The sequence below is a fragment of the Martes martes genome (assembly GCF_963455335.1).
Source record: "Martes martes genome assembly, chromosome: 4".
NCBI classification, from domain to species: domain Eukaryota; kingdom Metazoa; phylum Chordata; class Mammalia; order Carnivora; family Mustelidae; genus Martes; species Martes martes.
This window is the reverse complement of record NC_137891.1, coordinates 175831814-175844687: the sequence shown is the minus strand read 5'-3', so window position 1 is coordinate 175844687 and position 12874 is coordinate 175831814. Positions and strand designations below refer to the sequence as shown.

The window sequence follows — 12874 nt, the reverse complement described above, 5'->3', positions numbered from 1 at the left end:
AAGAACAAATTAGTATCTTACAAAACAGAAACGTCTGTAAGACTTATATATATGCAGAGTGCTGACCTAAACCTTGTAATTTATTAAGAGCTTCCCATTCTTAAAGTACATGATAAATGAAAATTCTAAGGAATGCTACACATCACACTGTTGCTGGTTTACACAGTAATTTGCAGCGCTTCAGTGGCACAAGTAGGGTATAGGAAAGGGTCGGGGGCAGGTTTGTTCATACACATCTGCGAACATGAAAGAGACAAGGCACGTCATGGCAACAGTGCTGTCCCAGAATATCTTACAGACCAGCTCCAGCAGGTAACCTTTGGTACAGCTCCTTAACCTCTTCGTGTTTAGCTTTTCCTTTGTCCACGCTCTGCTTGCGCATCTCGGCCATTTCAATACACCACTCCTCAAACTTGGAATTATCGCGATCTACCAGCTCTTGAAGAAAGGCTTTCCAAACAGAAAATACAAAAAAATAATGTTTTCCTGTTTTCAAAGACAAAGAAACACACAGATCTCTGAATTATATCACATACTGGCTAGGATTCTGGTGGCAACTTCCTCCTGAGGTCTCCTTTCCTGGGACAGACCTCCACCCTGAAGGCGAAAGTAAAACTTCCAGGAGCCACTAGAATAATACTGGCTGATGCCCAACCTGGTTCTCCACGTCACCAGCCAACAAATGGCTCAGAAAATACCACTCAGAATGGAGGATACCACAGAGCACAGACAGAATTACGTAAAATGACAACTGAGGACGGCCCTCAGGCCAGTAGCAACTCTTCTTCTTCTTCTTTTAATTAAGTAGGCTCTATGCCCATCGTGCAGCTCAAAATCACCACTGAGATCAAGAGTCGCAGGTCCTACCACCTGAGTCAGCCAAGCAGCCTATAACTGTTCCTTTTAAAAAATAACCCATAAAAATTAATTAAAAGTGGCTAAAACATATTTGTATGCTTTACAAATTAAACCAAGTATATCATAATGGCTGATTTAAACCAAGTAAAACTAAATGGCTCTTTAAATACATGCTTTGCAGGGTGCCTGGAGGGCTCAGTGGGTTGGGCCTCTGCCTTCGGCTCAGGTCATGATCTCAGGGTCTTGGGATGGAGCCCTGCATCGGGCTCTCTGCTCAGCGGGGAGCCTGCTTCCCCCCACCCCCGCTCCCCAGTCTGCCTCTCTGCCTACTTGTGATCTGTCAAATAAATAAATCCTTTTTATAAATAAATAATGCTTTGCTTACCTATAGAATTTAAACTGTTTTTGCTTTTCTTTGCGAGGGGAGGGGTCAGTGAAATAGTTCTGTTAAAGGCTCCTTTGTTTTGAAAACACACCACTTTTTTTTCTTAAAGAATTCATTTTGGGGTGCCTGGGTGGCACAGTTGGTTAAGCGTGTGCCTCCTGGTTTCAGCTTAGGTCATGACCTCATGGGTTATGAGACTGAGCTCCTCGCTCAGCAAGGAGTCTGCTTTAAGATTCTTTCCCCCTATCCTTCCCCCTTTCATGAGTAGACACCCCCCGGCCCATGCAATGCTATCTCAAATAAACAAATATTTAAATAATCTCTACACCCAACATAGGGTTCAAACCCACAACACAACATCAACTAAGCCAGAGAGGTGCCCCTAAAACTCATTATTTTATTTTTATTTTGTTAAGTAGGTTCCATGCCCAGCATGGAGCCCAATGTGGGGTTCCAACTCATGACCCTGAGATCAAGACCCGAGCTGAAATTGAGTCAGATGCTAAACTGAGCTACCCAGATGCCCCCAAACTCACTACTTTAAAGCAAATCTGTGACTATATCTACTTTAACCAACATTTACCATATGCAACGAACCCATCTTGACAAAAGCAGTAATTTCCTGTCATTGACCCATAAGCATGATATTTTACAGTATTTGCCTTATGGGTTCTTGGAAAATGGCTCACCTGGTACCTGAACAGCTGTGGTGGGTTTTTCTTGAGTTTGTAGTCTATACACCAACATATACGCATTTCGAGAGCAGTGAGTTCCTTTGCCACACTTGGGTTTACGTGTCTGGGACTTAGAAGGTTCTGCTGAGGTAGAGAAACAAAAGGTAACGAAATCAGAATGCCTTTTGTCGGTCCATGCTTTGCAGGAGAGGGAAGGGGGAGGGCCACAGAACACAACTCCCACAATACACATTTAAGATACTTATTCATTTATTATTTTTTAATTTATTTTGTAAGTAGGTCCGCACCCAGTGTGGAGCCCAACACGAGACTTTAACTGAGGACCCTGAGTTGAGATCACGAGTCAGATGCCCAACTAACTGATCCAACCAGATGCCCCACACTTAAGGTACTGTAACAGAGATCTAAAACACTAAAAGGCAGGGGCGCCTGGGGGGGGCTCAAGGTCTTGGAATCAAGCCTCACATCGGGCTCCCTGCTCAGCAGGAAGCCTCCTTTTCCCTCCCTGTCCCACTCCCCTTGTGTTCCCTCTCTCACTGTCTTTCTCTCTGTTAAATAAAATCTTTAAAAAAATTCGGGGCACCTGGGTGGCTCAGTGGGTTAAAGCCTCTGCCTTCGGCTCAGGTCATGATCCCAGGGTCCTGGGATCGAGCCCCGCATCGGGCTCTCTGCTCTGCAGGGAGCCTGCTTCCCTTCCTCTCTCTCTGCCTGACTCTCTGCCTGCTTGTGATCTCTGTCTGTCAAATAAATAAATAAAATCTTTAAAAAAAAAAAAAAATCTTTAAAAAAATTCAAAAACACTAAAAAGCAATACAAATTCCACATGCTCTTTGGATGTCTGGATATTTAGACACACTTACTACCCTACCCCCCTTGCGTGCCACATTCCATTTTTAAAAGATGGTAAGTACTATTTTTCACGAAGACAAACCTAGAAGCAGAAAACTGGTCTTACTGCAATGGGTTTATTTTAATGTTGGTCTTAGATTCTAAAAATAAATCCAGATTATTTTATCACAAACTGATGGCTCCCTGAGAGGAGACGGCAGGCCGATGGGTTAAATGGGTGGCGGGGGTTAAGGAGTTCACTGGTGTGAGGAGCGCTAGGTGTTGTATGCCAAGTTTTGAAACGCTATATATACTGTGGACCTTAAACTAATATAACCCTGGATATTAACTTGAAAAAAACAAAAATGTAACAAAATGGTATGTTCACTAAAATGCTAACAGGCATAAAGATTAGCTGTGAATTCAGTAGCAAGTAGAAATATTAAGTGTTTTGCAGGTCAAGTTTATCTCATGAACATAATCTTCAAAATGGTGCTGAGTATCCCAGGGTAACCTTCCAGGGGATGACGAGGCTTAGTTCTGGGGAAATCAATGACCAGATCTTCAATTCACTATGTTCTTTTCTAAAATCAATCCACTTCAATGCTATGGTTCCACTCGTGGTTTCTGCCTCTCCTCTCTCAGTTATCCTCCCAGATTCGAAAGAAAGATATAACTTCAGGGTGCCTGGGTGGCTCAGTGGGTTAAAGCCTCTGCCTTCGGCTCAGGTCATGATCCCAGGGTCCTGGGATCGAGCCCCACACATCGGGCTCTCCACTCAGCGGGGAGCCTGCTTCCTCCTCTCTCTCTGACTACTTGTGATTTCCGTCTGTCAAATAAAAAATCTTTAAAAAGAAAAAAAAAAAAAAGAAGAAAGAAAGATATAACCTCTCACCCACAGATTAATAAAGTTTTAGCCATGTCATTAGAAGAGATGTTTACAAGAAAATTTTGCTTTGTTCCATTCAGATATTTATCAACATACTGATATTGATTGATTATGTGGTGATATTTATAAGTTTTTTTTAAAAAGCTCAATGCAGGGGTGCCTGGGTGGCTCAGTCGTTGGGCGTCTGCCTTTAGCTCGGGTCATGATCCCAGGGTCTTGGGATGGAACCCTGCAGCATATCCCCTGTTTAGCAGGAAGCCTGCTTCTCTGTCTCCCACTCCCACTCCACCTACTTATGTTTCCTTGCTTTCTGTGTCTCTGTCAGATAAATAAAATCTTTAAAAAAAATTAGAAAGTTCAATCCAAAAGAACTTTTGAATTATTTAGAGATATATGGTTACAGAGATCTTAAGTATAGTCCATTAGAACAAAATCCCATACAGTCAGTTATAATGTAAATACTAGCGTGGGAGAAAGGGTAAGGGTTAAAAACGTCCTGCTCTAAAGACCCATCCACAACTATCTCTGAGAAGTTGATACTGTGTTACTAATTTCATCTGGACTCTCTTTTAATATTTTTTTTTTTTTTTTTTTTTTTTTTTTTTAAAGATTTTATTTATTTATTTGTCAGAGAGAGAGAGAGAGAGCGCGCACGAGCGAGAATAGGCAGACAGAGTGGCAGAGGGAGAAGCAGGCTCCCCGCGGGGCAAGGAGCCCGACGCGGGACTCGATCCCAGGACGCCGGGACCACGACCCGAGCCGAAGGCAGCTGCTCAACCAACTGAGCCACCCAGGTGTCCCTCATCTGGACTCTCTTAAAAGAGTGATGTTACAGCTTCACTATTTATGTCAGAAATCACATTATTTGTAGCTACTTAAAATCATGATTAAAAAAATACCGGATTTTAAAATGTTCAGGGAAGGGGGTGCCTGGGTGGCTGACTGGGTTAAGCCTCTGCCTTCGGCTCAGGTCATGATCTCAGGGTCCTGGGATCGAGCCCTGCATCGGGCTCTCTGCTCAGCGGGGAGCCTGCTTCCCCTTCTCTCTCTGCCTGCCTCTCTGCCTACTTGTGATCTCTGTCAAATAAATAAATAAAATCTTTAAGAAAAAAAAAATTGTTCAGGGAGGGGCACCTGGGTGGCTCAGTCAGTTAAGCAACCGCTTCTTGGTTTCAGCTCAGGTCACAGTCTCAGGGTTTTGAGACTGAGCCCTGTGTTGGGCTGCGTGCAGAACCTGCTTGGAATTCTCTCCCTTTCCCTCTCCCACCGGCCCCAGCACCTCTCTCCCTGCGCTTGAGCGCATACTCTCTCTCAAATAAAATCTTCAAAAAAATAATACCACATTCGGGGAACAGAAATTTGTTTAATATTCTTGCAGAGAACACATGGCAAAACGTTTCAAGAGCACCAGTACAGGGCATTAACAATGTCAGGAGCATATACACTAATGAGGAGGCTGGGCATTTCTTTTTCTTTTTAATAAAGATTTTATTTATTTATTTAACAGACAGAGATCACAAGCAGGCAGAGAGAGAGGAGGGAGCAGGCTCCCTGCTGAGCAGAGAGCGCGATGCGGGGCTCGATCCCAGGACCCTGGGGTCATGACCAGAGCCAAAGGCAGAGGCTTTAACCCACTGAGCCACCCAGGCACTCCGGGGCTGGGCATTTCTGTACTTAAAATCTCTGTAACCATAACCTGATTTAACATATTTGATTTTTTTTTAAGGTTTTATGTATTTATGGAAGAGAGAGAACACACGTAAGGCAACAGGGGAAGGGACGCAGAGGGAAGAAGAGAGATAAGCAGACTCCACACTGACTGCAGAGCCCGATGTGGAGCTTGATCTCACAACCCCGGGGATCATGACCTGAGCTGAAACCAGGAGTGCACTCTCACCCGAATGAGCCACCCACATGCCCCAACATGCTCAATACTTTGTGTGAGACGGAATATAGAACAATTCAAAGAAGTTCATGACAGAATACTGGAATAAATGACTCACAGAATTTAATCAACAAAGATTTTGTTTTTGATAAACAGGAGATGAAATTGGCAATGTACACTGCATACAGCAGTGAGAGGTATTAAGACATTGGGATGGGATCCTGATAGGGTGTGGTCTCTTTCCCTTAGAATTTTCTTTTTTTTAAATATTTTATTTATTTATCTGACAGAGATCACAAGTAGGCAAAGAGGCAGGCAGAGAGAGGGGGAAGCAGGCTCCCTGCTGAGCAGACAGCCGGACGCAGGGCTCAATCCCAGGACCCTGGGATCATGACCTGAGCTGAAGGCAGAGGCTTTAACCCAGGCACCCCTCTTTTTAGAATTTTAAATTTTAATATTTATTTATTGTTTAGGGGTCCCTGGGTGGCTCAGTGGGTTAAAGCCTCTGCCTTAGGCTCCGGTCATGATCCCAGGGTCCTGGGATCGAGCCCTTCATTGGGCTCTCTGCTTGACAGGGAGCCTGCTTCCCTCTCTCTCTCTGCCTGCCTCTCTGCCTACTTGAGATCTCTCTCTCTGTCAGAGAAATAAAATCTTTTAAAAAAAATTATCATTTAAAATAAAAAAAAACTTAGGACTATCTATATATGAGAATACTAAACAAAACAGCCTCAGCAATGCTTTTAATCCTTTAATTCTGAATAAAATTAAGATAAATGAAATAAAACTCAGTTAAGAACAGTTAAAGCCACATCTCAGTTTTGTTCCCAGAAAGATTCTCATAATTAAAAAAAGAAAAAAAAAATATATATATATATATGTAAGTGGGGCGCCTGGGTGGCTCAGTGAGTTAAGCTACTGCCTTCAGCTCCGGTCATGATCTCAGGGTCCTGGGATCGAGCCCACATCGGGCTCTCTGCTCAGCAGGAAACCTGCTTTCGCCCCCCTCTCTCTGCCTACTTGTACTTGTGATCTCTCTCTCTGTCAAATAAATAAATAAAATCTTTAAAAAATATATATATATAGGGCGGCGCCTGGGTGGCTCAGTGGGTTAAAGCTTCTGCCTTCGGCTCAGGTCATGATCCCTGAGTCCTGGGATCCAGCCCCACGTCAGGCTCTCCGCTCAGCAGGGAGCCTACTTCCTCCTCTCTCTCTCTGCCTGCCTCTCTGCCTACTTGTGATGTCTGTCAAATAAATAAATAAGTAAATCTTAAAAAAAAAATATATATATATAGGGGCACCTGGGGGGGCTCAGTGGGTTAAAGCCTCTGCCTTCGACTCAGGTCATGATCCCGGGGTCCTGGGATCGAGGCCCACATCGGGCTCTCTGCTCAGCAGGGAGCCTGCTTCCCCCTCTCTCTCTGCCTGCCTCTCTTCCTACTTGTGACCTCTCTCTCTCTGTGTCAAATAAATAAAAAATATCTTAAAAAAAATATATATATATATATAAATATATAAGCAAATGTTAAGAACCTCAGTATTAAAGTCAGAGTAATATAGCTGAGTATAAACGTCGAAATGTGATTTTTTTGGTAGTATTTTCTATTTTTTCTTATTCTTCTTATTATTAACATATAATGTATTATTTGTTTCCGGGGACAGGTCTGTGATTCATCAGTCTTTCACAATTCACAGTGCTCACCATAGCACATACCCTCCCCAATGTCCATCACCCAGGAATCCCATCCCTCCCATCCCCCTCCACTCCAGCAACCCTCAGTTTGTTTTCTGAGATTTTCTGAGATTAAGAGTCTCTTATTAAGAGACAAACTTCTAGGATTAAGAGGTTTTTCTCCCTCTCTGGTTTCTTGTTTCATTTTTTCCTCTTTCCCTATGATCCTCTGTCTTGGTTCCAAATTTCACATATCACTGAGATTATAGGATAACTGTCTTTCTCTGACTGGCTTATTTTGCTTAGCATAATACCCTACATGTGATTTAAAAATGGGAACTACCTCTACAAATTACGAAAACATGGTTCCCCTTAACCATCCACGGAAAGATTCCCCATATGCACCAAAAGCCAACTCGAACGGCCATGCTCCTCCCTCACACCTTGAGAAAGTGGCTTTGATTCATTAAGAACAGTGGCAGGGGACACACCTGTTCCCAATCCTTTTCTCGTACTTAGACCCCATGGTCCAAACCTCACTCAAAAATGACAAACACAGTAATAAAGTATGAGAAGCTCGGCCAAGATGGCTCTACCGGAAGAACCATTCACTTCCGCGGGGAGTAAGTGGGTATTCTGGGCCAAGAACATGGACACGGCAACAGCTATTCGCCAAGTACTCCCGATGGCAGACCTCATCGCTACAAAACAAGCAGCTTACCCCTCAGAGGCACTGCTCACATTCCAGGGATGGGAAAAGACACTCGACAGGATAGGCACTGTTCTCAAGAGCAATGGTGCCCTGCTAGAACTACTTCCTCAACATGGCCCTCCTAACCCAAAGAAAAGGACTACAGGGCGCCTGGGTGGCTCAGTGGGTTAAAGCCTCTGCCTTTGGCTCAGGTCATGATCCCAGGGTCCTGGAATTGAGTCCCGCATTGGGCTCTCTGCTCCGAGGGGAGCCTGCTTCCTCCTCTGTCTCTCTGCCTGCCTCTCTGCCTACCTGCGATCTCTGTCAAATAAATAAATAAAATATTAAAAAAAAAAAAAGACTACAAATTCTACTATGTTCAATCTACTGTTCATCATTTTAAGCTTGAGAACCTGCTATCCTCTCCCCTTTCCATCCCTGTTCCTACCCAAAATTAAACTGGTTATTGAGTATTTGCCTTCAAACCGCACTGAAACCATTACAGAAACCATCTCTGGGGGAGAAAAAAAAAATTTTTTTTTTTTTTTAATTCAGGCATTGCTAGTAAAAGATGTTCAGAGATTTTATGCGTGTTTAAGAAATGCAAATATCCTTGCTAATCCAGAACCCAATCTTGGGCCCTAAGATTATCACAAAGATTTCTAGTTTAAACAAAACAAAAAAAATTTATATTTTAAAAGGGCACTCACAACTTAAAGGTTTTACCTAGATCTTCCTCAATCCCTAGTTGTAATTTCTTCCCCTCCATCTTTTCTATGTCTTCATCGTTAAATTTATACCATTCACCGGACTGTGGATCTTTCACATGGGCAATGTAGTGGCCAGAATATGCACTCACTCCTCTGTGTATAAGGACTGCACTGAGTTCATACACATAGGACCCACCTGGAGAAAGAGAAAGGGAGAAAGTGAAAGACAATATTTCTTCTTATATCCCGAGTCTGAATTGTAATGATTAAAATTGTTTACACATCTGAGAAAATTCAAAACATGTCATCTAAAACAAAACAAAACAAAAACGTGACACCTAAGGTTAAAAAAATTTAGTTTTACAGAGTAACGTAAACACATCTTAAGCAACTCACTGCATTAACTCTCCATTTCCTCTGCAAAATTTACAGATGGAAAGAAAGCTCTGACATTCTGGGCACCCAGGTCAGGGTTACAAAGCTATTCTGTTGTAAGCCTTGCCCTTCTGCAAGCTAGCTGAGCTATATGCTGTTCCTATTCTTGTCACAAAATTACTTACACAAACTAACCAGATGGAGTGTGAAACTAAAAAGCTATTGATCCAAAAAAAATAAAAAGAAGAAGAAGAAGGAGAAAAAGAAAAATGCTTTAGGAACAATTGAAGGTAAGTCATTAAGAAAAATTGCTGTCAAAATAGGTGTAGGCCAAGGTAACTGGAAACAACTAGGAGAGAAAACATTAAAAATCTAGAATGATTCTACACTCAAATTTCTTTGTAAGTATTTTTAAATTCCCATTTCACTTTAAATAACCAAAAACAAGTCACAGCCTATATATTATGCATGTGGTTTATGCAAGAGAAGACTTTACCCATACATCAAGATATCAGCAAATGAATGAATACTGACATTTTCAGATACAATTCGAAAAAAATCTTTTAGCTAGTTACAGTGGGGAAATTACATATGTAATGGAAAACATCACTTCTACACATTAAAAATCAAAAACTATCAAATAAAAAATTCATTAGCAACCCCACAATACAGACGTAACCACTATTAATACTATAATAATAAATTAACACTATTAATTGCACTATTAATACTGAAACACGCAGGTTTTTCTAACAAATCATTAACATCTTTCTACATCCTTAAATGTTCTTCTGGAACATATCATAAGGTATAATATATCGAACCACTCCCATGTTGTTGGACATTTAAACCAGTAGCATTTTATTAAAGTTAAACAATAATTACTACCTTTCTGGCAGAATAGTCTTTGCACATACCCTTGACGATTTCATCACTGTAACTTCCTTCAAACTGCAAGAAGTGAGTCACAAGGCAGAGCCAATCACTCATTCAACAAACATGCTGCACACTTTTAGGAACACAGGGCTATAGCAGCTGAGCAAAAGGAGAAAGTCTCTGCATTCTTTTAGCTCAGTGGGGGATTCAGTAACACAGATTAACACCCACCTAACAACCCTAGCTGAAAATAATTTTAAAAAAATACTCAGATATGGACACCTGGGTGGCTCAGTCAGTTGGGTATCTGCCTTCAGCTCAGGTACTGGGACGGAGCACCACACAGGGCTTCCTGCTCAGCAGGGAGTCTGCTTCTCCCTCTCCAGCTCTGAAGGTCCCCACTGCTCATTCTCACTCTCACTCCCTCTTGTTCAAATAAAATCTTTACGGCCGCCCCCCCCCCCGCAAAAAAAATTCCAGGGGCAATAACTAGCACGCAATTGAAGATAAACAAATACAGAAGAAACACGGCAACATTAAAAGAACCCACCCAGATAGCAAAAATTAGGCTGCTCCAACATCAGTCAGGGATTACAAAACTAGGCTTTCTACGTTTCAAGAAATGAGAAGCTTGAAAATCTATTCAAGTAAAAGAAAACCATAGAAAGTGACGCAGATTTGAATCAGAGGAAGTATCAGTACTTACCTTAAGGGTAACTGGACTAACTGATGCAACTGAAAGATCTAGACCAGAATTCAATTTTTTGGTATAAATCTGAAATTCCTCAAAATAAGAAGTCTGAGAGGCAGGCAAACACACAGCTAGGATGGTGTTTTTCTCCAGCTACCTTCAACCATCAGCCAGATGATGGGGCAGAGGAGGGAGGGAGTGCAAGATCTTGTCCTGGGTTAGGTTTCACCCAGCACCATCCCCAGAGGAAAAAGGGAAACTCAACTATGATGTTTATGGACAGAAACTTACATCGTGAAACACTAGAGCAAGCAAGCAAGCAAGCAAGCAAATAAATAAAATTAATAAAAATAACAGAAGAGACTGCCATAAAAGCCAGATTAGTGCCTAGGATAGGGGCGGGGCCGGGGGAAGGGTTTGTTACTGGGAGGGGCACAAAAGAGACTTTGGGGTCATGGGAAAGTTCTGTTTCTTGAGCTGGATGTTGCTCACACAGACGTCCACTTTGAAAGAATTCTGCAAGCCATACATGTTTGTATTTTGGACTCTTATGAATACATTGAATTTTATTATAAAAAGTAGGATAAATGGGTAGAGCGACATATATGGTGCAGACAATGGCAGGACAAGGGAGTGTGTGCCTCCCCGGCCCCCAACCCTGTGGGTGGTTGTGGAAGGGTGAAGACAAGACCACTGAAGCAGACAAGTAGGAAAAAGCACTGACAATATGAGTTCCTCAGAGTATTTCCTAAGTTAAATGATCATGATAAGCCAAACAAATAGAAGCAGTAACCACGACTGTATTACCAAGAGACAACACAGACATTTTCATATCACAATACCACTGTTCACCTGAATTTATGCTCATCCATTCACTATACTAACAACTTCAGAATTCTGGTAGTTTTATTTTAAGATTTATTTACTTGTCAAAGAGAGACAGAGAGCACAAGCAGGGGGGAGAGACAAGCAGGGGGGGAAGCAGGCTCCCCCTTGAGCAAGGAGCCCGATGTGGGACTCGATTCCAGGGCCCTGGGGATCATGACCTGAGACGAAGGCAGATGCTTAACCAAATGAGCCACCCAGGTGCCCCTGTTTTTGTTTCTAATTAAGTAGGCTCCACACCCAATGAAACTCATGATCCCGAGATCAAGAATCACACTTTCTGCCCTACACTGGGTATAGAGATCACTCAAAAATAAAATCTTAAGGGTGCCTGGGTGGCTCAGTCAGTTGAGCGTCCAACTCAAGATTCTGGCTCAGGTCATGATCTCAGGGTTTTGGGAATGAACCCCATGTCTCTCTCTCCCTCCCTCTCTGCCCTTCCCAACCCATGAAAGCTCTCTCCCTCTAAAAATAAAATCTTTCGGGGCACCTGGGTGGCTCAGTGGTTTAAAGCCTCTGCCTTCAGCTCAGGTCATGATCCCAGGGTCCTGAGATCGAGCCCTACATTGGGTTCTCTGCTCCGCGGGGAGCCTGCTTCCTTCCTCTCTCTGCCTGCCTTTCTGCCTACTTGTGATCTCTGCCTGTTAAATAAATAAATAAATAAATAAAAATAAAATCTTTCAAAAAATTATTTAAAAATAAAAATAAAATAAAAGCTTATTACATTTAGTCAACACACTAAGTTTAACTATTTCTACAGGTTTTTGGGCCTACCAAGTCTACTTCCTAATCGTCTCGTCTTCCTTACTGTACAAACTGGACAAATACAAAATAAGCTTAGTAACGATAAGAACTATGCAAAGCCATGCAGCGGAGTCAAGGAAAGTGCTAATTTTACACCTATGTTTCTGGCCCCTGAGACACCACTAGGCTATCAGACATCTCTAATTTCAAACAATTACTTAACAACGTAGGCAGGAAGCAAATCACTACATACAGTGAACTACAGTTACGTTCATTCAGTCAAATAAAACAATGACCAAGTCCAGGAGCAAAGTCTCCAGCTGGTTTCCTCCTCCACCGAGTTGCAAATCTGAAACCTCAGCACTGACGGAACACACGTTTTTAAAGCTCATTCCCCAACCTCCCCGATGGCTTCTTTCAAAGGTTTTGAGGGCTTGTTTCTATTGTAAGTCGCCTCTAGAAGCCTTTTATGGCAAGAGACAAAAATTATGATTGAATTTCTATATTAACAATTTAGTAAATAGTAAGATCGATCTGAGAAAGGACGGGAAGCAGTCCCTCCCGCCAGGGCAAGAGAAACAAAAGGGCCAAATTCTTTTCTCTTTCAGGCACCATCCTGTGGAGTGAGGTGATGACCACCAAAAGGAAAAAGCTGTAAATTACTTCTTCTCAAAGCTAGGTCACAGCATAGTT

General features: G+C 42.3%; 1 protein-coding gene across 8 annotated transcripts in view; it reads right to left on the bottom strand.

Annotated features, from left to right (window-relative positions):
* USP48 (ubiquitin specific peptidase 48) overlaps positions 1–12874 on the bottom strand; it is a 100690-nt gene that overhangs the window by 44794 nt on the left and 43022 nt on the right. For 4 of the 8 annotated variants that reach the window (XM_080799990.1, XM_080799992.1, XM_080799986.1 and 1 more), the window contains exons 9-11: positions 8627–8806; positions 1933–2061; positions 301–450 (exon numbers count right to left, since the gene is read on the bottom strand). In XM_080799990.1, the coding sequence (XP_080656116.1) occupies positions 301–450; positions 1933–2061; positions 8627–8806 (459 nt within the window). The remainder of the gene's footprint in view (positions 1–300; positions 451–1932; positions 2062–8626; positions 8807–12874) is intronic. The other 4 variants (XM_080799991.1, XM_080799993.1, XM_080799987.1 and 1 more) reach the window with 1 other exon arrangement.